Source organism: Hyaena hyaena, unplaced genomic scaffold, assembly GCF_003009895.1.
Source record: "Hyaena hyaena isolate Hyena2069 unplaced genomic scaffold, ASM300989v1 scaffold_1195, whole genome shotgun sequence".
Classification (NCBI taxonomy): Eukaryota; Metazoa; Chordata; class Mammalia; order Carnivora; family Hyaenidae; genus Hyaena; species Hyaena hyaena.
Genome location: NW_024081833.1, coordinates 414,075 through 438,167, shown reverse-complemented (window position 1 = coordinate 438,167; position 24,093 = coordinate 414,075). Strand labels below are relative to the sequence as shown.

At 43.4% G+C, this 24,093-nt stretch overlaps 1 protein-coding gene across 1 annotated transcript in view; it reads right to left on the bottom strand.

Annotated features, from left to right (window-relative positions):
* LOC120224591 (sperm-associated antigen 17-like) overlaps positions 1 to 24,093 on the bottom strand; it is a gene marked incomplete at its 3' end in the record, with an annotated part of 146,017 nt that overhangs the window by 67,383 nt on the left and 54,541 nt on the right. The window contains exon 4 of the mRNA XM_039222853.1: positions 8,896 to 9,027. Within this exon, the coding sequence (XP_039078784.1) occupies positions 8,896 to 9,027 (132 nt within the window). The remainder of the gene's footprint in view (positions 1 to 8,895; positions 9,028 to 24,093) is intronic.

Here is a 24,093-nt window from a genome sequence, read left to right as displayed (position 1 = left end):
TTTTGAACAGAGACCGTAACCTGAGTCCTGTCAGAAACTGGGAGGGCAAGCTTACTGAAGAAATATGGTACAAGTCTCTGCCAGTGTTGAGAGCTTATTGGAAATTTTAAGATTGTTAATTTAAAATGAAACCAGAGCACAAATCAGTGCCCCTGAGTCCAATTAGCTCAGAGGCATTGGCAAGACTCACGCCGGAGCTCAGCCACACTCGGATGATGGTAAATCCACTGAAGTTAAACACTCCCGTGCGGCTCCTTGGTGGACAGCCAGCCTTGCCACAGAAAAGTCCTAACTTTGCTGTCATAGTCGTCCAGAAACTCCCACAACTGCAATTTTAAATAAAACCTCAGGGTGATCTTTAGAACTGAAAAGAAGAAACTGTTTCAGATGACATTATTCTAAAGTTTACCTGGAAGAATAAACATTTGTATATTCATACATCCAGTCATTTATCCTGTCGTTCCAAAAAAATACTGCTGAGTACAAGGGAAGTTTAAAACTAGTTTCTTTATCCTTTTCCTGTTACAAGGGCCCCCTAGCCCTGCTGGCTTTCCTGGTGGGGGGGGTGTGTATGTGTGTCTTGCTCCCATCCCTTCGGATCCTCTTGCCATTTGGCAAGGTTGGGGTTCTATAAGGTAAGGAACTCCCTGCGCCCTTTCTTCTGTAAGGTTTCTTGGTACCCTAGAGAAGGCAGGGCTGATCACAACCAAAATTTAAAATAAGCAATAAATTACAGAGACTTAGCTGTGTAGTATGATTGGTGCTTTCCAGACATCATCGTCTTTAATTTGTTCTTAAAATGCAACCTGCATGATGAGTAATTTTGTTCACATTGTATAAATTAAGACACACGGTTTGCCCTCAGACACTCCACTATGGAAGAGACATAAGCTGGTTTGACCTCTAACCCTAGATTCATTTTATTTCTGTGGTACTGTTAGGCCATAGAAATGGTCTGTCTTTCTCCTCTGTGTTTCTGGGGGCTAAATAATTCTATTTCCTGGATGCTCTTTTGATTCTCCATAGTTATCCCTCCCTTACTTATACTTCTTGTTGAGTGCTGAAATGATCACTACTTGCCTCCCTCCTTTTACAAAAGCATCTAAAAAATACCTATAAAACCTGATTCATTTCTTGAAATAGCTCTTTTAAATTATAAAAATCATTTGAAAGAACATAGCGATCTAACAAAAATCCCCAGAGAAGAAGAGTGAAGGAGATATTTAATGCATTCTTTCAAATTATGTCTATGCACCATTTTAACATTTTTATTGTTCTCTCTATACAACTCAGTGTTCTGCATTTTTCTTGAACAATGATGCATCTTCGATTGGTATAATTTCAGGAAGCATTACTACATAAAGAATCTCCCAAGTAGAGCATCTCTGTATGTGCTTCCCTGGTACGGAGATGACATATGGTAGAGGACAGCCAATGGAAGTACCTAGGTTATTCTGGCTGCCAGCTCCAGGCAGAGAAGTCCTTGGTGGTTTTCTGAACATGGTACCCTACCCAGTCCCTTCTGCTTTCCCATGTCTGACTCTAGTTGTGGTCCCTACTTTTTTTTTTTTTTTATATTTTATTTCTTTCTGAGAGAGAAAGACAGCGTGAGCAGGGGAGGGTAAGAGAGAGAGGGAGACAGAATCTGAAACAGGCTCCAGGCTCTGAGCTGGCAGTCAGCACAGAACCCGATGCGGGGCTCAAACCCACGAACCGTGAGATCATGACCTGAGCTGAAGTCGGACGCCCAACCAACTGAGCCACCCAGGCACCCTCCTACTTTTATCTTATATTCCATCTGTTCCTCAGGTCTCCAACCCTCCATACTTGAACTGAACCAGGACAGTGTCTTTGTCCCTGTGATTCTTGACAATATTGACTGCTTGGCCCCTAGAATTCACTTTGGTCAAAAAGCAAAACATCCTTTTCTACCAAGCCCTAATCATAGCAAAATCACCTCCTGTCTTCTTCCCTTTTCCTCTGTTCTTTCACATGTTGAATAAGCCCCTCCCCCTATGAGTTTATGCCTTCAGATCTGGGGGTAGGGGGGCAAAGAGTGAACCAGATTAGCTGAGTATTCACCGAACTTGACCCCTTCCTAACTCACAAACTGAAATTTGTTCGCACCAACTTTTCTTTCTTGCTTCTGGGTGGTGCAGCATGCGTATTCCCATTCTACGGTCACCTGTACACAACGTAACTCAGAGAGAATCCTTGCCAATTCAAGACAAAAATTGAGGAGGGGGTATATCCAAAAATCCCCTCTTTCCACCATGTTTGGGGAACTCATGTTCCCCAGCATACGAAGAGAGGGTCAAGTTCGTTACAGAGTCCGTTTTCTTTCAAATGCAGTGTGTACAAAAAGCATCTGGATGTCTCCTACTGTGAGAAGGCTGTGCATAGGCACAGAGATTTCTTAACCGGTTAAGCTACATAGCAGATGTGAGGCTCTTGTTTTAGCAACAACCAAAAGAACTATTAGGATTTCACATATTTAGTTGAGTATCAAGTGAAACTTACCTCGAATCCTCAGTCTTATTACTCTCATTTTTCAAAAGGCAAAAGTACAAAATGGTTCCTCTCTCTAACAGGGCAACCTAATTATTTGGTACTTCAAAATATTTTAGATCGTATTTTATTTTCTAAATGACTCTTGATGTCAAGATTCAAATGCCTTCACATACCTTGACAGGTATTTGTTATGTTATTATAATAAAAGGGAGGCAAACAGTAAAAGTCAGTGGAGCTGCTGGTAAATAGCTCTTCTTCATCTTATTCTTATAGACAATAGCACATCTAGATCTGTGTAGTACTTTGTGATTTCACACATGTTCTATCGTAAGAGTCCCACAATAATATTGTTAGAGTATAGATAAGAAAACATGCTCATGGCAGTTGAGTGACTAAGTTACTCTTATTGTGTGGCTTATGAGAAACGAGGCCTATCTTCTGAATGCTACTTTAGTGCTCTTTCAAGAGATCACTCTGTCTCACAAACTATTTCTTTTTATTGGTTACAGATGATAGGAGAACAAGAGGAGGGCTGAAAGAAATCTATGGTGTCAGATACGTTTGAGAGACAGTAGATTAAACAATATTAAACAGATTTATTTTCATGAAACTCTTCTATCTTTAATAAGCTAATGTGCTGTTAAATCTCCAAGAGTTGTGCATAACACACAGTGACTTCCAAGTTCTTTTTGACCAGGGGGCCTTTTTGTTTTTAATGGAAAAACTGGGTCGAAATTGTTCTAGAACCTACTTTGGAAACACAGGTTATGAGGTTTGAGGCCCAAGTAATCCATATATAAGACAATACTAAGGAAATTATCCAAAATACAAAGAGTTCTATTCTATACAATTCATATATATACAGTTCATATATATGTATATATGAACACATATATATATAATGTGTTCATCACATTACCTATTATAAAAATATGGAAATAACTGAAATGTTTAACAATAGAGGAATGGTTAAGAAAATTATGGTAGTCAATAGAATATCCTACAATCAATAATAATGATAGATGTGGATACTGTGGTAATAAGTAAAATTCTTATGTATTTTAATTTACAATGATTATGTAAAGAAACAGATTCACAGAAAGAAAAACCGGTAACATATCAGGATGTTAATATTACTTGTAGTAGAGTCACGGCATTACAAAATGTTGTTTTTTCTTTTCTATATTTCCTGTTTATTCTTTCCCTTCTGCTCTCCCCCCTGCTCATTTGCCAAATAGAAAATATAACACATGGGGTTGAGTTAGGAGCTCATTTTTCTAGGGAGCTGCTGTTGTGTAGAAAGCATAAGTCTAGGAATGTAGTGGGTTCACTTGACCAAATGACATAATCTTCAGAGCCCTGCAGAATGTCCTGGAGCACCATATTGCCATCTTCAGAACTGGAGTCCACAGACTTAGAACATGGCTGTGTTCTGTGATTGGTGGCAGTGAGGGCGTGGGTCTGATGTCTGTCTGATGTCTGTCCGCTGCAGGATTCTATGTGATTCAGAGGCTCTAGTAGTGGCTCAGCCAGTGTTGTTCTATCTCAACATCCAAAAGGGCAGAGAGATGGGGGAGGATGTTTGGAAAAATCTCAGGAAGTTTCATCCTACGAGATTTTCCCGGAGAACCAGGTCATTTCTGGGCAGTTGGGTGGGGCCAAAAATGAAATCAAAATTCCCTTGAGAATTGGTGGTTGGTTAGTTCTGTGGACTTTGTGTTTGGTAAGCTATGTTCCTTTCCTTGGCTTGTCCCCACATGTCACCTCAGGATGTTGTACGCAATGTAATTAGTGGGACCAGACGGCTGTTGGTAGTTCACTGAAGCAAGGCCATTGCTCTTACAGGGAAATATCTCTGGGCAGGCACTCTCGACTGCGGGCAAAGAGTGCCATTTTGCACAGCTATTGAGACACGTTCGGAAGGCGTCTGTACAGTGGTTAAGAACATAGTGTCTGAAAGTTTTGGATCTGAATCCTAGTGCTACCTCTGAGTAGCTATTTAACCTGGGAAAAGTTACTTAACTTTTCACACCTTTAGTTTTCCCATCTGGAAGTCAAGAATAATACTCTGTACCTCATAAAATCATTTAAAAGATTAAATGATATAACATGTGTAAAGAGCCTAGTATACTGCCGAAGAGTCAGTAACGGTAGCTAAATGTTATCATTAATTGTGGTAACTGTCTCTGCTCATATTTAAAGATACTACTGTATTCTAAATATGTGCATTTCTTTACATTTTTTCCTGAAGTCCATAAACAGTTTTCATTAATTAAAAGCATCCCAATTAGGAAAACACTTCTTTTCTACAGATCAGTTAGCCAGGGAGTCATTTATTACTTATGCGGAATTGCTGAATTTTGTAGCTCTTTAGATCCAACGGTTCTGGTGGTAGTACCCTCATTTTGATAATCCTGCTTCAAAGAATTCCATCTAGTTAGTGAGGCAAGTTATTCCTTTCCTGAAACCACACGGGTCCCTCTAAACTGAGTTCCTGCTCTTCCTCTGTTTGATTTCTTAAAATAGTTTTTGAAGATTTTAACCACAACTGAATCAAAACTAACCAGCCTGTAATTTCCTGGTATGTCCCTCTGGTCTTTCTTTTAAAACAAAACACACACAAAAAATGGCATTACGTTGGCTGGTTTCCAGTATTTTGGGGTTTCAGATGGAGTAAGCTGTAAAACGTCTGTGAAGGTTACCCTAATTTCTCTTCGTCTCTCCTTTGGAGCAGGCCCTGGGTTGTTTGTGGCTTCATCATAATGTCTTATCAAATTTAGGTGCTTTTAATTTTGAGGTGTTTTAAGAAAAGTTTACCAGTACTATCTCTCCGTACTTCTTGACTGCTTTCTCTCCAATTCTAGTTCTCTGGAAAATAAGGCAACTTGTACCAAGTATAGAAGCCAGAAAGAGAAAGAATTGTTCTGCTTTTACATAAAAGATATGTTAAAAATATCCAAGAAAATATGGACTGGTTATTTGAATTCACAAATTAAAAGCACAGTTCAAATACATTTGGATCTTTGTCTAAACATATGCAAATTTTCTGAACTGGACTCAGAGGCATAGGAAGGCTAGATTTAGTTTAGCAGATGATTTAAATGTTATTTTTTTTGTATTATAGGCACTTTTCATCTTTTTTGGATGATTAAATGTTTTAGCTGAATTCTCAATATATTTATAATAAAGTGCTTTGGTTTTAAATGTTTATCATTAATATAAACATGAAAGTTGGAGTGAACAAAAAGTAACAAATGTGAACAATGCTATAATATTCAGATAGATAAAATTAAAACATGGATCAGAATACAAACCCCAAATAATTTATTTTAAAATTATAATGAACATTATGATATATGTGTGCCTAGTACTTTGTTTCTGTAAAGTTTGTTTCAATAAGTGTTTGTTAAGTTGATGAATTAAAAAACAGATTGGCAATGATAGATCTAAAAATGCAGAATAAATGCTGAGATAATCACGTGTGCAAGGAAGAGTCATTTCTAAACAAACCTCTCAGATTTTAAGATACAACAAAATCCAATTTAGGATTAATTGCATAAAAGAGTCCTTCAGAATTTCTGAAATGCTAAAATTTATTTAGAGAAATACAATATATTTTCTTCATGATATGTATATTTAGAAGTAACCAACAAGGTGTTTCCAAATAGATCAGAGTGTTCAACTATTTTTTACTTCACTGCAATTACCAGCAGGCATTTGCTTTTCAGAAATGCACGTGCTAAAGCCTTTAAAACTGTTCCTCTACGAAATATCTTCCCTTGTATTATTTTTTTTATAATATTATTTAGCCAGCAAACTCTCTTCATGGACAAAGCAAATGCGATGGTAAGCATAGCCCACACTAAAGTGCTTTTTAGCACTTAATGATTTCTATCATTAAAATCAGTGGAATCTAAAATAATGATATTGTAACTGTATTTGGCATTTGGAACTATATTATTCACCACTTATTTTCTTTTCTGCCACTTATTTTTAAGAAAAATTTTGGTTGATTAAAACAGGATCAAATATATAATGATCTATTTGTTTCACTGGGGAAAAGGACAGGGACCTAATTCTATTAGTTATTTTGGTCCATATTTTCTCCCTAGTGTTTTTTGTTAGTTCCTGCTCTGGATATTTTGTAAGCATTTATTTTTTAAAATACAATTCTGAAAATTCAATATAGGAGACACAAAACACAACTTGGCTTGCCCAGTTTTGGGGAATAGAGTTATGAGCATTTGAAAGGAAAGACCTACATAGATTTCTTGTTGCTATTATAAAGCTGAAGAGACAGTCACTCTCCTTTTAGGAATCTCAGAATCTCAGCCTGAGTTCAAGAAAGAGGAAGACACTGGGCAAAGTCTTCTTTTCTTTTTTTCATTTTCTCATCAACAATGTGGCTCAATTTTATTTACTTATACTTACTTTACTTTCAATTGTTCTAACTGATGGGTTGGGTGGTAGTGTTGAAATGACTAGAGATTATATCATCCTTCAAACAACTCTCTTCGTCTGGCCTTTACCAAGAGTATTTTCTGGAGAGTACTCCATTCCAGTCGGTTTTCATCAACTTATTTAGCACTTACTAGTATGGTTGCAACTGAGAGATTTGGGACTGTTGTTTTGGGAACCCAATCTAATGAAGACATCAGATTAGACTGTGTAATTATTGGCTCTTCATTGCTCAGAGTTCTCTTTATCTATCTATCTATCTATCTATCTATCTATCTATCTATCTATCTAAAATTCAAGCCCCAATTCCTTTAGACTTTTGAATTTTCAACAATAAACTAAGATTATTTGCACATCTTCAGAATCTCATAGCTCACATTTCAAAGAAATGCTGAGGAAAATTACTGCAGGAATATTTTTATATTGTTGCTAGCTTGCAAATTTTTTCCTTGAGCTGCCAAGATATTCCATTTACTGCTACTTAAAATTCATTAACTGAAAACTAAACCTTACTCTATTGCAAACAGTTGCTGACTTCAAATAGGTGGCAAACGAGTAAACTGATCACCTAGAGCACATCAGGTATGTTTGTAGGCGCTGTGGGGAAAAGCACAGAGAAAACAGAGGCGCAAAGACTTTCGCAGGACTCGTAGTCTACTTTCTATAATTCCGATTCCCAAGTGACGCTAGAATTCAAAAAGGCGAGAAAAGATGTGTCTATACTAGTTTCCAATTTTCCAATTTTTCTTCTGCCAAGTCTTAATGTCCCCGGGTATTTCTTAAGGTACAAATCTCCTGTACATGACGAAAAGAGCTGTGATAGATGGAAAACTAGACCATCACTTGTGTTCCTATGAGTAGAATTTTCCTGGGAACAATGTGCACCACCCTAATAAGATGCTAATGGGGAATCTCTTTGAAAAACATAAAGCCCTATCCTGCCAATATAAGGTGGCATTATTATTTTTTTCCTACAACTATTCTGTCAGGCATCCAATTCAAATAGGAAACCTAGGTTTGGGGATCTTGCAAAGGTGAGGAAGGTATTACTGGAACATGTTCCCTCTTCTTTTTCTTCTTCCATGAACTGATTTTGCATCTTCCACACAGGGGCATAATGATACAGCTTACAGGTAAATCCAGTTCATAGATACATGTGTGCGTGCATGCGTGCGCGCACACACACATCACACATGTACGTACAAAAGCGTTTGGCTTTCCAAAAACATTTCAGCATGATTTGGAAAAGAAGAAAAACATCTCTTGTTCTGAGTAATGATAATAACAAATGGATTTGAACCTAGCATCGTTTTGCTAAAGGTATTTAAAAATTTTTTTTTCAGATGAAAACACGAATCTTTGGAAAACACACAGACTGATTTCCATAGGCAAATTAAATGAGAATTCTACATGTGAGGAAGTCATCAGGCATATAACGGGGAGGGGGAGGAGAGGTGGAGTGATGAATTGCTGCTGAAATGTTCAGATTATTATGAAGGTGCAGATGTAGCCTGCCATTTTAATAGGAACTCCTACTGAATAGGAGAGAGAATATTTTAAATGGTTACACCCTGACTTTGTGGGGTTTTTTTTTTTCAGTTTACATTTACTTCTCCTGATTCTGTCTCCCCTTGATTCCCTTCTTTGTTAGTAGCATATAAGTAGACTACTCTAACAACCACGTGCACATACCCTGACTATTGTCCGATTTCTGCACAGGGGAACTAATTTTAATAGGTCTGTCTTTGAGAAGATAGATTGAACAGATCTTTGGATGGCCTTTTTCCTAACTTGTCCAGGTGACAGCTGAACGTGCTAGGTAACACTTAATGGAAGGCTTACGAAGACAGGAAGTGGCCCTGGAGAAAACTGGCTCCATTTTATGCCCTGTTTGCCCTCTTTAGAAGACCCACCGTCACACAGTACCTTCTTTTCATTTTCCCGTCGCTGCTGGTCCTTAAATTTAATCTGGAGAAGCTCAAATTTCAACAGTTTCCCTATCAGCGGTAGGGTTAATTTCTCTCCACTGTCCATAATTGCCTTTGCTGCCATTAACACCTAGGAAGAAACACAATTAATAGGAAAGGGGGCATTTTATAACCTTTGGCATGGTCTATTGGTAACAAAAAGATGAAATGGTATTTCAGCTTTGTAATATTCGTCTTATTGCAAAGGTGCCTCACTGCTGGCTGAAAGAATTAGAGCCAAAAGCCCCATCACCATCGAGAGGGGCATTTATCTTCTACTTTACATAAACTGGGTTGTCTGAAAATGAACTTATTTTTCCAATAAGGCGGAGAGTGCTTCCCACAATGCTGCGAGACTCAGACTCCCAGAAAGGGGTAGACGAAAGATATGCCCGGGCTCCATTCACGATGACTGATAGGTCAGTTTCATGCTACAGAAAGTCTATTGTGTGGCACAGCCAATAGTCCAAGCTGTCAAACGTTGACTTATTACAACATTATAAGTTAAATAGGGTTTTATAATAATGGAAATAGCTATGTTAGCAATCTTTTACTTATTGGTGACCAACTTCAAATGCAAGATAAAAACTGCTTGACGCCGAGGCGCCATATGAACGTTTCTCTCCCGCCCCCTTGCAATTTAATGCTGATCCTGTTGGTATGCAGCCTAATTGGGGTGAAATGAGGTTATTGAGTTTTCTTTGGGTGACGACAGCCACTAGGAACATACAGCTGTATTGTCCAGATGTGTGGCACTGACAGCCTGTTTTATGACTGCGCTTTTTACAGCTTGTTTCCCCTAAATTTCACACAACTCTCTAACATCTGGGCCCTTTTCCTTGGAGCCCTATAACCACTTTATTTACTGCAAAAAAATAAAATCATGTAAAATATACCATAAAAAGTTGTTACGTGTTTCTCTCTACTCATGTTGTCTCCCCAGCAAAGTTCGCCTCTGCTAGAAGCACTGTCACCAAAGTAATCTGGTCAAAGTATTTTTCGACTTTTGTTTCTAAGCAAGCATGAAGATTTATTTATAACCTCGAGATGAATTAGGTGTTACTAAAATGTTCTGACACGTTGCTTTTCTCCCCCCCTTGGAGCAATTACTCCTTGGGAAGCACATGGTGTCGATTTCAGACCCTCTGTCTCAGACAATGACTGTGCACACAGCATCTCATCGACTTGCGTCTTGTCTGAGGTTCGTACCAGCTCTTGGTCAAGGCTTTCCTGACCGATCCGGTTCCTTATGACTTTCCGCTTCGCCAAAGGAAATAGCGGAAAGAAAGGGAGAGGACTATTTTGCTTCTAGCTGCAGAAGGCCCTGGGGATTATTCGATGCCAAAATGTAACTAGACCTCTCAGAGACTACACCGGGGTTTCCTGTGTTGCATCGCGGAAGGGGAAGGCCAGGGAAAGGACTCCCTTAAAGCTGCTATTTCTAAAAACCAAAGGAACAACCCGAGTGTCAGAAAGCTTTGAGCGTGTCTGAGCAAACACCCTCCACGGAACAGGGTGCTTTGCTTTCGAGGGTGGTTCTGCTCCTGCTAACACAGTTTAGGGGAAGGGATGCAACGGCTGTGATCCTGGGAGCAGGAAGGCATAAGGGTACACCTGCAGAGCCTCACCATTTAATGATGACCAGATCCACGAGGGAAGGGAATCCTAAGGGGACAGAAGGTCACACATTGACTGTAAAATGAAAGCTGTCCAATGGGGACCAACCCCACGGATAGATGTATTTGGTTTGAAATGACATTTTTCAACAGCAGTTAAACAGTGTGCTGACAATCAGGCTGTTTTGTGACATCTGGTGCCAAATACACAAATTTGGGTTTTAAAAACTCACAGCAGTCTAGTGTGGGGTGTTTTCCCGGTAACACAAGTACTAATGACAGCATTGAAGGGAAGTCTGCGCTGGAGTGGGTTCCCCCAGAGTGGCGTAGAGTCTCTTTTTCTGATGACCTGTGAAAACAGGATATTTACCTACGTCTGGGATGTTTTGGGTGAAGCCGGCCTGGCGTCACGGTGATGGATGGGATGTCTCTGGAGTTGCTTTCTCACCCCGTGTCTCTGCGAGTCCGTGAACGTTACCTCACTGTGCTAAAATGTATTCAAAGCACAACAAAAACGTCCCAAGAGAAAGGTATTTTGCAGGCCGTAAAAGTTATTTCTGGTCCGTCTAAAACTGTCTGTAGGGAGCTGGTTTTAAAACAAAAATTTGGCACGGCATCAAAATAACAGTGCTATCATACTGTGAAATGGGGAGATCAGGGACCGGAAGCGTCACTGGACCCGCCAGGTCCCCGTGTTCTCATGCTGCATGTACACACGGTGAGGATGGGAAGTGGCAGCATTGGGGGGAAGCCCACGGAGCTTAGTCCCTGGAAACAGCCCCAGGGCAGCCCAGGCAGAGGCAGACTCCATGCCCACGGGCAGCACAGCACATATGGCACCAGGAGCAGTGACGGGAACGGGGCCTGCCTGTCCTTCTCCTCTCTGGGGCTGCTCAGAGGAGACTTGACCCCCAAATACACCATTTTCTGTGTGTGCTCCCTCCCCTCCCCCGAGGGAAAGACAGCGTGGATCCTTGGGATAATTAATGAAAATGAAAGTCTCTGCTGAACTCAAAATCCTAGACTGAAAATTTTTATGGTATGTGGGTCACCCACTCCAGGAGAGGCAGAGCAGGGAAGACGTTTACAAATTCATTTCTACTGAAAACTCTTTCTTCTCACCCTCCATCATGCACAGTTCTCCCCAATCAGGAGTCAGTGGTTTGGTCTTAGATGAAAAACAAACCCTCAGAGGGCCTTTGTTCGAAGGAGAAGGATGAGTCTTTGAGGGAAGAAGAAAAAAATTGCATTTGGAAGGCATGCAAACTTTTCATGGAACATTCCAGAGAGGCTTTCCTTCCTCACGTTACTTGGGGTAATTGAAATAATAATCAAACCTGCAGCCTTCCATTATTGTAAAGGCCACTTGTCCAGTATGTGTGTTGTATTTGCGTGTGTGTATTTGCGTGTGTGTGTGCACGTTGGGGAGGCACGCAGACAATGGCTGTAGCTATTGGGGAAATAAGGGATACTAGAGAAAAGGGGAGCAGTGAGCTGGTTGCGGTTGAGGAATTTTTGGACAAAACCTGGAGCTTCCAGAATGAGGCTGAAAACAGTCCTAAGTGGGTTAAAACCTGGGTACTCATCAAGCCGAAATACCAAATAAATGAGCCTGGCATGAGTCAGAAACTGAAAAACAAGTCTTAAGGGCAAATGAGACTCATTAAAATGGAGTAAGGCTGTTGCCAGGCGAGGCCTGTACGTGTCTCCTGGACCTGCTCAGGCCAGGCCTCGGGGCCTGCCAGGGCTGGGGGACGTCCAGGCTGGCCTTACCAAGGGGTGCTCAGTTCTGGGAAAGATGGTGTAAGAGGAAACTTAGGTCGGGAGCGTAGCTGAGGAAAGAAGACACATTTGCATTCAAGTGTGCAAAGATCTTCTTTGGAGGGTAGATGCCCTTTGCCTGTTAGAAAATAGGTAATTCTGAGCCTACCAAGAAATAAAAACATTTCCCTCTTTATCACCGACCTGGCTCAGAGACTTATGTCATATTTACTGTCTAATGATCTGATCCAACGAAAATATATCAAATGGGCCAAATTCTTTCCCTGCCTGGGGATCGGGCCCACCCACAGACACCAGTGCCCTCCCTTCCCCTCGTCTGCCCCTCCTCCCTGGGCTTCCTCCCACGTTCGCAGTAAGCACATTATCTGCCTGCACAGTGGTCAGAACCACATCCCAGATTCCCAAAGAAACCAGTATATGCATGTTTGCAAGTGTCTACATATGTGTACATGTACACACATTTGCATACGTGCATATGTATGTGTACATGTATATATGACAGATGATGGAGAGACAGACAGACAGAGAGATAGGTGATAGATACAATTTCATGAGGTCTGCTTCCTGGTTTCCCCCGTAAGCTTACAAGGATGCGCACAGAACAGCTTGAGTCATTGTCTAACTTGGTCATGCTCAACGCAGGTGAGTTCTGAGGAAGGGTGAAGATTTTGGATCTGCCATTTCTTCTGCTTGGAGCAGGCCACAGAAGAAGGTGGTGGAGGGGAGGGGAAAGCATGGTTGTGAGGGGTGGAGGAAGGAGGGGAGATGGGAGAGGGATGAGCAGAGGGAAGGCATCTCCAAATGGCTACCAGTTCATCTGAAAAAAAAAATCTTTTGGTTTCAGGGCCCTCCTTTGGGGGTCTGCCATGATTGTTAAGGCAGCTGACATAATGCCCAGCGTAGAACTTCATATTTAACCTATTATCCTGGAGTCAATGACTTACAGCTTGGATATGGAAAGATCGCAGCCAATAGGAATACAATCCATTACTTCAACTCGGTCCAATGGGCACAGGGCTGAGCAAACAGGTTTGTGACAGAGGATCTCCCTCTTCTGTGTACGTATTTGCTCTTTCATTCATTTGGTATCACATTGTTTTGAGTAACTCACTTCCCTAACATATGACTGGTTAAGTGCAATAGTTCATCATCATGGTAAAAAGCCCAAACAGCACCAGAAGGAGGTACAATGAAAAGAAAATTCTTCCTCAACCTGCTCCGCTATTCACTTTCCAGAAGGAAAAGCTTGTGTATCCTTACATAGTTTCTTGTGCATCTGTAAACATACATATATATATCCTTTATATTTTAATACAAATAGGATCATACTTTCATAGGGTCGAGTGGCTTGTATTTTTGTTTTTAATTTTAGAGACAGAATGCAAGCAGAGGAGAGGGGCAGAGGGAGATAGAGACAAAAGGAGAGAGAGAGAGTCTTAAGCAATTTCCATGCTCAGCACTCAGCACAGAGCCCGATGCCAGGCTCAACCTCATGACCATGAGATCATGACCTGAGCCAAAATCAAGAGTCAGATCCTCAACCGACTGAGCCACTCAGGTGCCCCGAGTGGCTTGTATCTTTATATACAAAGTTATAGGACAGCTTTCTGTGCTGGCACATATTGCTTATGTATAGATTTTTAAATTCTTTTCATAGTCTCCTCTTGTCTGGATATTTGGGCATTTATTTTACCAGTTTCCTAAGGGTGGACATTTCGTCAAATTCAGTTTTTGATTCTATTGTGATGTGTATTTTATTTTTGCAATTTATTTTTGTAGTAATATCTACACCCAACATGAGGCTCGAACCCATGACCCAGAGATCAAGAGTTACATGTTCAACAGCCTAAGCCAGGCTCCCCCAAGTGTGTGTGTATTTTAAATATTTATGGCTACTTCCAAGTTGACACGTGGAAAGTCTGCAGCATTTTTGTGCCCGCCACCGCTCTGTGAAGGGATGTGTTTTCTCCCCCAAGGCCCTCAGGAACTCCGCGTATGCTCCAGCTTTTCTTTTTTTTTTCTTAAATAGTTTATTGTCAAGTTGGTTTCCATATAACACCCAGTGCTCATCCGCACAAGTGCCCTCCTCCATGCCCATTATCCCCCATCCCTTCCCCCCGCACCCCATCTGCCCTCAGTTTGTTCTCAGCATTCAAGAGTCTCTCCTGGTTTGCCTCCCTCCTCCTCCCCCACTATTTTTCCCCTTCTCCTCCCCCATGGTTCTCCAACTTTCCTATTTCTGTCTAGCTCAGTGCTGATAGACATTTCTGCAATGAGGGAAGTGTTCTGTGTGCCGTCCAGCACGGTGGCCACCAGGCGCATGTGGTTATCCAGCACCTGAATATTGCGAGCGTGACTGGGGAGCTGAGTTTTTAGTTTTTAATTACTTTTTAGGTCAAATCCTTCTTCCCACTGCAATAGTGAAGATTTAACTCAGTAAGTCACGTTGAAGGAAGTTCATTCCTACTAGTGAGTTGGCTGTATGTTAAGCTTTTACCCCTTAGTTACAGAGTGAAAGGGACTAGAAACCATGAACTCCTTTCAAGCAGTAAGTCATAGGTGTGCCTGTTTAGAATTTAGGGTGGGGGTGGCTGTTCTTGCTGGCCTGAGGGACTTGCAATGCCAGAGTCGGGCTCGAGGCAGATACAGTTTCTGTGTTTGTGGTGTTCTGCTCGGAGGTCTGGAGGGGACTTACTGTGGCACTGAGGCCTTGACAGGTTTCCTAGGTACCTGCCCTTGGGGTTCACTGCTGGGCGTTGCTGTTAGACTCCAGGACTGGGTCACACAGAGGAAAGGATCTGAAGGGAAAATGGAAATCTCCCTCGGATCAGGGTCTGAGGAGCATCAGAGAGCGCGAGAGAATGGGTGAGTGGGGCAGTGAAAGAGTAAGAAGGCAGCCGGGGGCCCCAAGGAAGGAATAAAGGCAAAGGAAATTGCCCTGGGAATCAGACTCTGTGTGTGCATGTGTGTACACACGTGTCTGTGCACACCTGCGTCTGTGTGTGCGTGTGTGCACAAGAGTATGTGTGTTTATATGCACAGATGCCTTAGGGGTGATTGAGATTATTAAGATACTCTGTATCGAAAAACCGTGTCAAATCCAAGATTGTGGATATTGAAGAATTAATACAAAGGAAAAACAGTAACACTTTTGATAGGCACTTTGAGAAGTAATACTATTGACGATTTGCCATTTCTATCTAATTATCCTACAGAACACAAGATACTATGTTTACCGTTAAGCACACGTCAGATTAAATATGTAGAACCTATTCATCAAAGTAGACTGCGTCACTGCACGTACCATCTTCAGAACGTGTTGCTTAGTAGCATCATTATTTGCTTCTGCATTCTTCTTTAATCTTACATGTTATATCTACTGATAACATAAAAAAGTCAGAGGAACTATTGCAGTGGGTGCGCACGTTTGCACATGTGTGCCTGTGCACGTGCGTCTGTGCGTGTGTTTTAGAAAGCTTCCGATGTCTGGATGGGCCTGATTCTGCATATTTGGTGCTAAGGGTGGATGGCCAGGAGGTCTGCAAATGACTCATGTGGAGGTACCCTCGCCTGGGAACATTTCCCCTGGGAATGTTGGCTCCTGGGGCACGTAGGCTGAGAAACCAGCCCCGGAGGATACAGGGATTTGTGTGCACCAAGATGAAGAAGCACGCTTGCTTCCCAGTCTTCTCTGATACCACTGGCTGGTCTTGGGCGAGTTACCGAATCCCCCTTAAGCCTCAGCTTTTTGTTTTTTTTAATGTTTATTTACTTTTGAGAGAGAGAGAGAGAGAGAGAGAGAGAGAGAGAAAGTACACACAAGCAGGGGAGGGGCAGAGGGAGAGGGACAGAGGATCCAAGCTGGGCTCTACACTGACAGCAGTGATCACAACGTGGGGCTGCGGCTCATGAACCGTGAGATCACGACCTGAGCTGAAGTCAACTCGCTGAGCCACCCAGGCAGCCCTAAACCTCAGCTTTTTCATGTACAGCAGGGCTTCTCAACAGCGCCATGGGCGACATTGTATGCCAGGAAATTCTTTGTGGCAGGAGGTTTCCCTGTGCCTTGCGGGACAGGTTGGTGCAACCCTGGCCTCCACGCCGTTGTGACAAGCAGAGGTCTCGCCAGACATTGCTAAATGTTCCCTAGGGGGACAGAATTGTGTCTGGTTGAGAACCACTGATTTATAGAAATAGAACATAAATAGAATTGATGGGGCGCCTGGGTGGCTCAGTCAGTTAAGCATCCTACTTCTGCTCAGGTCATGATCTTGTCGTCTGTGAGTTCGAGCCCCACATTGGGCTCTGTGCTGACAGCTCAGAGCCTGGAGCCTGTTTTGGATTCTGTGTCTCCCTTTCTCCCTGCTCCCTCCCTGCTGGCTCTCTGTCTCTCTGCTCCCCCTCTCTCAAAAATAAGCATTAAATTTGTTTTTAAAGAACGTAAATAGAAATGAATAACACATAAGAAGTCTTAGCATGGTGAATGACGTATGTACCGTAAACCCTCACTGAAGTTAGCTCTTACTGTTATTATGCTTCCCTCCAGGAAAAAGTTGGAATTCTTGAAGGCCTTTACAGTCCAGGTTGGGAAAAAGAGAAAAGGAATGGAATGAAGTGCATTTAGGCAGGTAGATAGTGACCTAAATTTATTATCAGCAGGTGGTAACCTGGCCTCTCCTTTCATCTAACTCTTTTCTCTGCTCTGACAAAAACAGGTCAAGATCCGTGCAGGGAAAGCAGAGATAAAAAGATAAGGTGTGAAAACATACTTTGTTATGGTGGGGGGGCAGGGGAGGGGCAGAAGGAGGAGAGCCATCTCTTACTTTCTCCTAAACTCTGAGCTGGAGGGTCCATTTGAAGAGTGCCCTGCAACCCCACAGCCCCCCATTTCCTGCTCCCTCCACGCCCCCCCCCCCACCTTCCCTCTGCATTTGCTCAGTGCCAGCTATATTGCAGTCATTGTATTACTTGATCCTCTACACGTCTGGTCTACCCAATTCGCATTCTTTAAGTAATGAATAATTTCCAATGAGGCATAATTGGAAAAACAGCTGGAAGGGTAAGGGTTGCAGGGAGAGGCAGCGACCGAGAGGGACAGAAAAAGAGGAAAGGAAAAGGATAAGAGTGACTGAAACATATTTTCTCACTTCGAGCAGAGGAAAAGAAAAATAATCAAGTGATATGAAGGTGTCCGTACACAGGTTTACGGGTGACGGAAGTCGTGGGCTCCGTGTGGCTCACGCTGCCTGTCTAACGCAAATGGAACGTTACGGAGGTGCTCAGACCACAGCTCGGTGAGAAGTTCATAATGATGATAAATATCCGTAGCAGGTGACTCCCAGATCATTTTCAGCTGTCCGTAATTAAACCAGTATCCGTCTCTCGACAATGTCAGGGTTGTAAAATAATTCCAGTCATTGGACCCCTTACATCTGTGCTGAAATGAAATAATATTTGGCAGTAACAAGAAGTCACTGAAACTAAATAAACAAGCCCTTTCAAGACTGCATAAAAGTCGTTAACATAATAACGTTTGACAGGGATTAAGACTTCTTTGGGGCTGTAAGGAAGTTTCAGAAGCAGCAATAACAAATACATGGAAGGTAGAACAGATCTATGCCTTCACAGACATGTCTGATTTGAAATGTGATGGATTTCCTGAGGGAGACGTCCATTTCCAGCGTCGAGTATGCACATGTCAGAAAGCACAGGACTCCATTTTAGAAGCGTTTGCTGAAATTACTCTTCCAAAGAAGGATAATGCAAAGGTTCCCTCAATTTTTATTAAGGAGTGATTTGGTTTTTGTATACCTATGAAATACATAAAGGCACATGAAGCTGAAGGTGACAATATACGGAAGAATGATACAGGAAGTTCAGACGTGCCTTAGCTTTATGTGCATATTAGTAACACATGGTTCCATAATCATGGCAATCTTTTTTTTGGTTTGTTTGTAGATCAAGGTCTTTTCCTGCATCCCCAAATGCTCCCACCCCTCTGGTCATTCTTGGTTCCTTCGGCTTGTAATGAAAGCTACAACTCAACAATCCTACAGTGTTTTTGGACCTTTCCTAAGGGCGGTAGCTGTCTTATATCAGGATTAATGGTGGCCAGGGATGGGATTTGAACCCAGACGATCTCGACCCAGTCCTGCTCCCCATCACCATATTCTGTGGCCTTACAGAAGGCCTTTGCACCCCTCTCCTGAAGCTCCAGGGCTCCCATCTAGTTCCTCAGCCCTGCCCCAGTCTCCACCCCCAATCCTCATCTTGGCTGGAGCAATGAAGGGCTTCTTAGCCCAAGGTTTTATATGTTGATACTCTTGATATCTTATCTAGTATTTCTTGCTAGAAATAGCTGAGCTGCTCTTTCTCCCCCCTGAGACTTAGTGGGGACTTGAGTCAGGGTCAGAGTCCTCAGTCCTCATGGCTCTGAAGTGGGGGCAGAATATACCATCCCAAAACATACTACTTTGGCATGAAGATTATTTTGAGCTAAAAGCACTTTAAAAAGACAGCAAGTGCAAGAAGAGCATTCTGATCTCTCCTTGATTTTGGAAAACAGGAGATAAAACCTTCCATGTGAAAGATCACATCCCTTATACCAGGAGAGACTGAACATTAGCATCATCAAGGATGAGGAGCTGAGGCAGAGAATTCTATACAAACAGGCCTTGTGAAAATGAATTCTTACTTTTCTTTAGTCTCCCCGTGCAGTTCCCTTACTTGTTCTCATCGCCTCTCTGTTCAATCGGATATAAGGGTCCGCGGGGTTTGCCATATTTTGAAGACTTCATTTCCTCATAGAGGCTCCCTTGTCACATAAAAACTTATGCAACCGTGTATGTTTTTGTCTCCTGCAAACCTGTACCACGCCAATTTAATGGTCAGGTCCAGCCAAGGAATGCCCAGAGGGTGAAGGTAGACAGTTGCTTTCCCTATGGCTCCATCAGTGTCTGGTCCCGTAGCCTGAGTTCCCGTCTTAGAAAGTCAGAAGACGCCTCCACTTCCTAGCCTCTTCCTCCGTTCATCTTAAGTCCTTCTCCTAACATCCTACCTCATCTGCATCCTGCCACCGAGATCCTACTACTCATTGCCAGACCTACATATCTGGATGTGGCTGGTCCCTGTACTGCCTGTGCCCTGACACCAGAACATTACACGTGTCACCTGCCATTGGCCTTGGATTCCACGTTCCGCCTCCCAGACTGGAGGCTGCTGCTTGCCTGCCCATCATCCTTGCTGTCTTCCCAGGAGAATCTGACTTCTTTTCAGCCTTTCCCCCCCTCTCCTTTTGGTCCATGTGCCTCAGGGCAACCACAGCTCCATGGGTGGACCTGTTTGTGCTGGAAATAATCCTAGCTCCTCGCCCGTCCCTCTCCCATCCCCTGTCCTGTCCAGGATTGGTCCAGGGTGAGCACATGATCTAGTTCAGGCCAGTGGGATGTAAGAAGTGTTATTCTGGAGCCGCTAGGTCTGTCAGAGCTTTGGGAAAAGGCATGAAGAACAGGCTGCTGCAGCCGCCTCTGTCCCTGGGCCACTGGGCCACCTCACAGATATAGGAGGGGTCAGGGCACCGGGAGGTGGGGCTGCAGCTTCGGCTTCTAGTTATACAAGTCACTACACCCCCTTTGCTTTAAGCCACTTTTAGTTTTATTTTCTCAAGTCAGAAGTAAAGTGAACAAGCTGCTATCGATATGGTGAGATTCAGACTTTCAAATTAAGAGAAACCTTAACCACTCTCCCCGACCCCCACAGATAATCAAGGTGTGTTTCCCAGATCAGCAGCACCAGCAACAGCTGGGAACTTGTTAAACATGCAGATTCCTGGGTTCCACCCCAGACCTACTAAACCCGTAGGCCTGGGGCAGGGGCCCTGCAGTCCATTTTAACAGGTTCTCAGGTGCTTCATACCTGGTTTCTCCTGTGGCCTTTCCTGCTAGTGTACTTAACCCACATGCTGGCAGTTTCACTGTTGAGTCCCTTGCTAACCCTCAGTTTGCCTCAGGTTTTAATTATTTTTATTTTATTTTTTTATTTTATGCACGCACGAGAGCACTAGTGGAGCAGCAGCAGAGAGAGAGGGAGAGACAGAATTCCAAGCAGGCTCCATGCTGTTAGCGCAGAACCCCGTGTGGAGCTCGAACTCACGAATCGCAAGATCATGACCTGAGCAGAAACCAAGAGTTAGACACTGAACCCACTGAACCGCCCAGGTGCCCCTTATCTGTCTTTTTTTTAAATATAGAGTCACTGAGTTGGCCACTTCAGAAGACCAGGGAGATTTCTGCTAGTGTCCTGCTGGGTGAAGAATGCGTTCGGAGTGTCAGCACTTCCTACTTTTCCCCTGAGTCCTCTGTTCCTCGACAATTATGGGAAAGCTGTAATCCTTTTTTAGTGTGATCAAGGGTGGTGGTCTTCAGGGAGGGTGCTGCTTCCTAGCTTTCAATCTATCCGAAACCTGTTCCACAAAGAGGGCTTGTATTTCAGTGTCTCTGTCCCTCTTTCATCTCTTTGACTCATTAGTTAGAGAGGAAGCACAGAGAATATGGGTGTCTCCTGGCCGGCCACTGGCAGCCCCCTTTATGAGCAAATGGATGCTACACAGTCTTCATGAGACTCAGAATCCCTAGGACCCTCATTAAAGATTCAGATTGCCCAGGATCCTGCCTGCCCCCAAATTACCAAATCAACCTCTGGAGGGCCTGGGGCAGGGGTATGAAATTTTAACAAGCATTCTAGGGATTCCTAAGCATCCTGGAGTTTAAGAACGGGGACAAAGGTCATGTATATACTAAACACGAGACTGACTGACAGAGGAGTTCCCCAGGGTGTGGTACTCTCAGAGCAGAAACTAAAAGCCCCTGGCACCAAGGATGGTCGGTCACCCTAAGAAAGCATGTTCAAGGCAAGCCATCTTGAGACTGTCTGGTACGGCAGTAGAGTGTCATTAGTCTGGCTTTATCCTTTGATCTGCTTTCCTCAATCCTAGCTCATCAACTGACAACCTTCTCAGAGCCTCATGTTCACCCTAAAGTCTGAGACAGTCCATCTGAGGCAGCAAGGGTATTGTTTCTCCCTCTAACAGGTATCATTTGACATTGTTATTCATCTCAGATAAAGGGGCCAGTAACCTAACACCAAATATTCATGGGGCTCTGAGAGGTGGTCACTTGCTCAAGGGCACTGGAGTTAAATGGTGGTATTGACTTTTAAATATGCCACCATAATTCTAGAGTCTGCAGAGTGATATCTGCTTCTAACTTCTAGAATAGGCTAGTATTTTCTCCAGTGAACTCCACTGGAGTCTGAACTGTGCACCAAGAAGTTATGAGCCAGACCGCCAATTTAGACACTCCCTTCAGATTTCCATTCAGTAGGCTCAGACTCTGAACTCCACACTCCCACTGCCTGCTGGAGGTGTTGCTCCAAATTGTCTCAGGAGCTCCATATCAATTCCTACACAATCTGAACCCACCTCTTGCCACGCTTTTTTTCTAGCACCCCTTTCCAGCACACTGTGTCTTCTTGGTGTCCGCCCAATATGCATCACAACTTTCTCACACATGCTATCTCTCCTGTTTAGGAGGCTCTTCCTCAGACAGCCACATAACTCACCTCCCTCGAGATTTTATTCAAGTGTTTCCTTCTCAATTTTATCTTCTCTGACCACCATGTTTAAGTTAGAAAACTTCCTTCTACCGTTCACACTCCCCACACTCTATGCATCTTTTTCTCCATACCATTTATTACCATCTCATATAATACATACTTCATCTTTTCTCTTATTTTCCCTTCCCATAAGGACATTAGGTTTTATCTGTTTTTCCCCCAAGGATCAGAAATCAAAGCCTAGAACATAATAAATGCTTAGTAAATAATAACTGTACAAATCAAGTCAGACGGCCATTGTGAGCCATGTTTTATAATGCCTCATTGCAAATTTCACCACCACCTGGAGCCCCTACTGTCACGACTCACCCATTCCTGGATCTTCCTGTTGACCTGAATCAAATCTGAGTTAACTTGGGCCTTCTGGAGGGCGCATTGTCAATGCTGTTTACCCTTCCTCAGAGACCTGTTCTAAAGACAGATCGTTCTTGTGGTGCAATCGCGGTGATGTCCCTTCTTCATCATCCAACTGTTAAGATGGAGCCATTCTTGGGTAGAATTTAGCTGGGCTCACACTTTAAGGATCCACCCTGTCATTCATGACATTTTACAGAGCACCCACTACAATCCCCATGCAAGAACTAGAGACAAAAGCAGCAGCCTCTGCCCATAATGAGCTCTCAGTCGAGGCGGGAATTCCCACTACAGTGCACACAGGGCACGTCCTACAGTATCCTGTGCCCTGCCCAGTGATGGAGGTGAGCGAGGGTATGCTGGCCCATGGGAAGGCACCTCCTCTAAACTGGGAGAGGCAGCAAAGGCTTCCTGTAGGTGTCACTCCTGAGTGAGTTTTGAAGGATCAGTGTGGGTGATTGTGATTGAGCCTGGGCAGTGGGAAATGGGGGAGGAGAGGAAGGAGAGAGGAAGGGCGGGATCCCAGGCAGAACACCTGAGGCCAGAGAGAGCACCATATTCAGGAACCTAGAAAGTGGCTGGGAGTGTGGGGCAGGTGACCAGGGGACAGAAGTGGCAGAGGGGCGGCCAAAGGGGGAGGACTAAGGGAAAGTTGACACTAGAGAGGACACCAGGGACTTGAATGACAAAGGAGTTTGGATTTAATCCTGAATGTAATAAGACAGAGTTTTAAGCAGGTGAGAGACATTATCAAATATATAGAGGTCTCCTTGTGAATCTTGGCATTTTATTTTTCTTCAGCAAGTGATCGTATGTAGCAAAAAACCCCAAGCTTTAGCGGAGGTCTTGGTAACTTATGGCAAACTTCAAAATGCTTGAGTGTGTATTTCAGAGTTTACATTCTGTACCTTTCCCCTCCGGCTTTTACTGTCATCTGCTCCTGACACTGGGGGCATGTATGTTTACCAGAGGTGTCCTAATTTGCTCAGAGGCTATAGACAAAGCCCAGGACGGGCAGGCAGAACCATCTACCTCGAAAAGCAGGAGAATGAGCAGAGTACGAACGTTTTCTGGCCCTTTCCAGATCACTGCTACTTTGGCAAAACTCAACAGATTGGCATTGGGATAGCTGGGCCTTTGATGCCATGTTTCTTTGTCCCTCCAGCTCCCAGAATAGCACCAGCACAAGTACTTAAAACGAAAGATAGAACGAATGGGACGAACGGACTACAGGGCAGTGCAGAGGAGTGAGGAGGAGCGACAGTAAACAGAGCCATGGTTCAGATCTGGGTGGGTGGCAAGGGGCATCCAGAGGAAGATGGGGAGCTCTTTGGGGAGGAGGGAGGCCCCTTTCCTGGCTCTGTGGGCAGCATGTGGATACTTGGAGGCTGCATCTGTCCAAGTGTAAGTTCAGAAGTGCCTGGACGCTAGGACAGAAGATGTGTTCCTGGACTTGCCTGAGATCTGGAATTGGCATTTTTAATGACCCCTCCAGATGATTTTGAGGTATTGCACTTTGAGCACCTGATACAAGGGGGGAAGAAGATGATGGAAATCGGACTGGCTCACACCAAAGAGACTCCTCGGTCAACCTTTCCCAGACTTCTTATCTCCCTGGGTCCTGCTTCTGATACCTGCTGACTCCTCTCCTGTTCCTTTATCAGCAGCCTTGTGTGTGTGTGTGTGTGTGTGTGTGTGTGTGTGTGTGTGTCCTTGTCCTGTGATGACCTTGA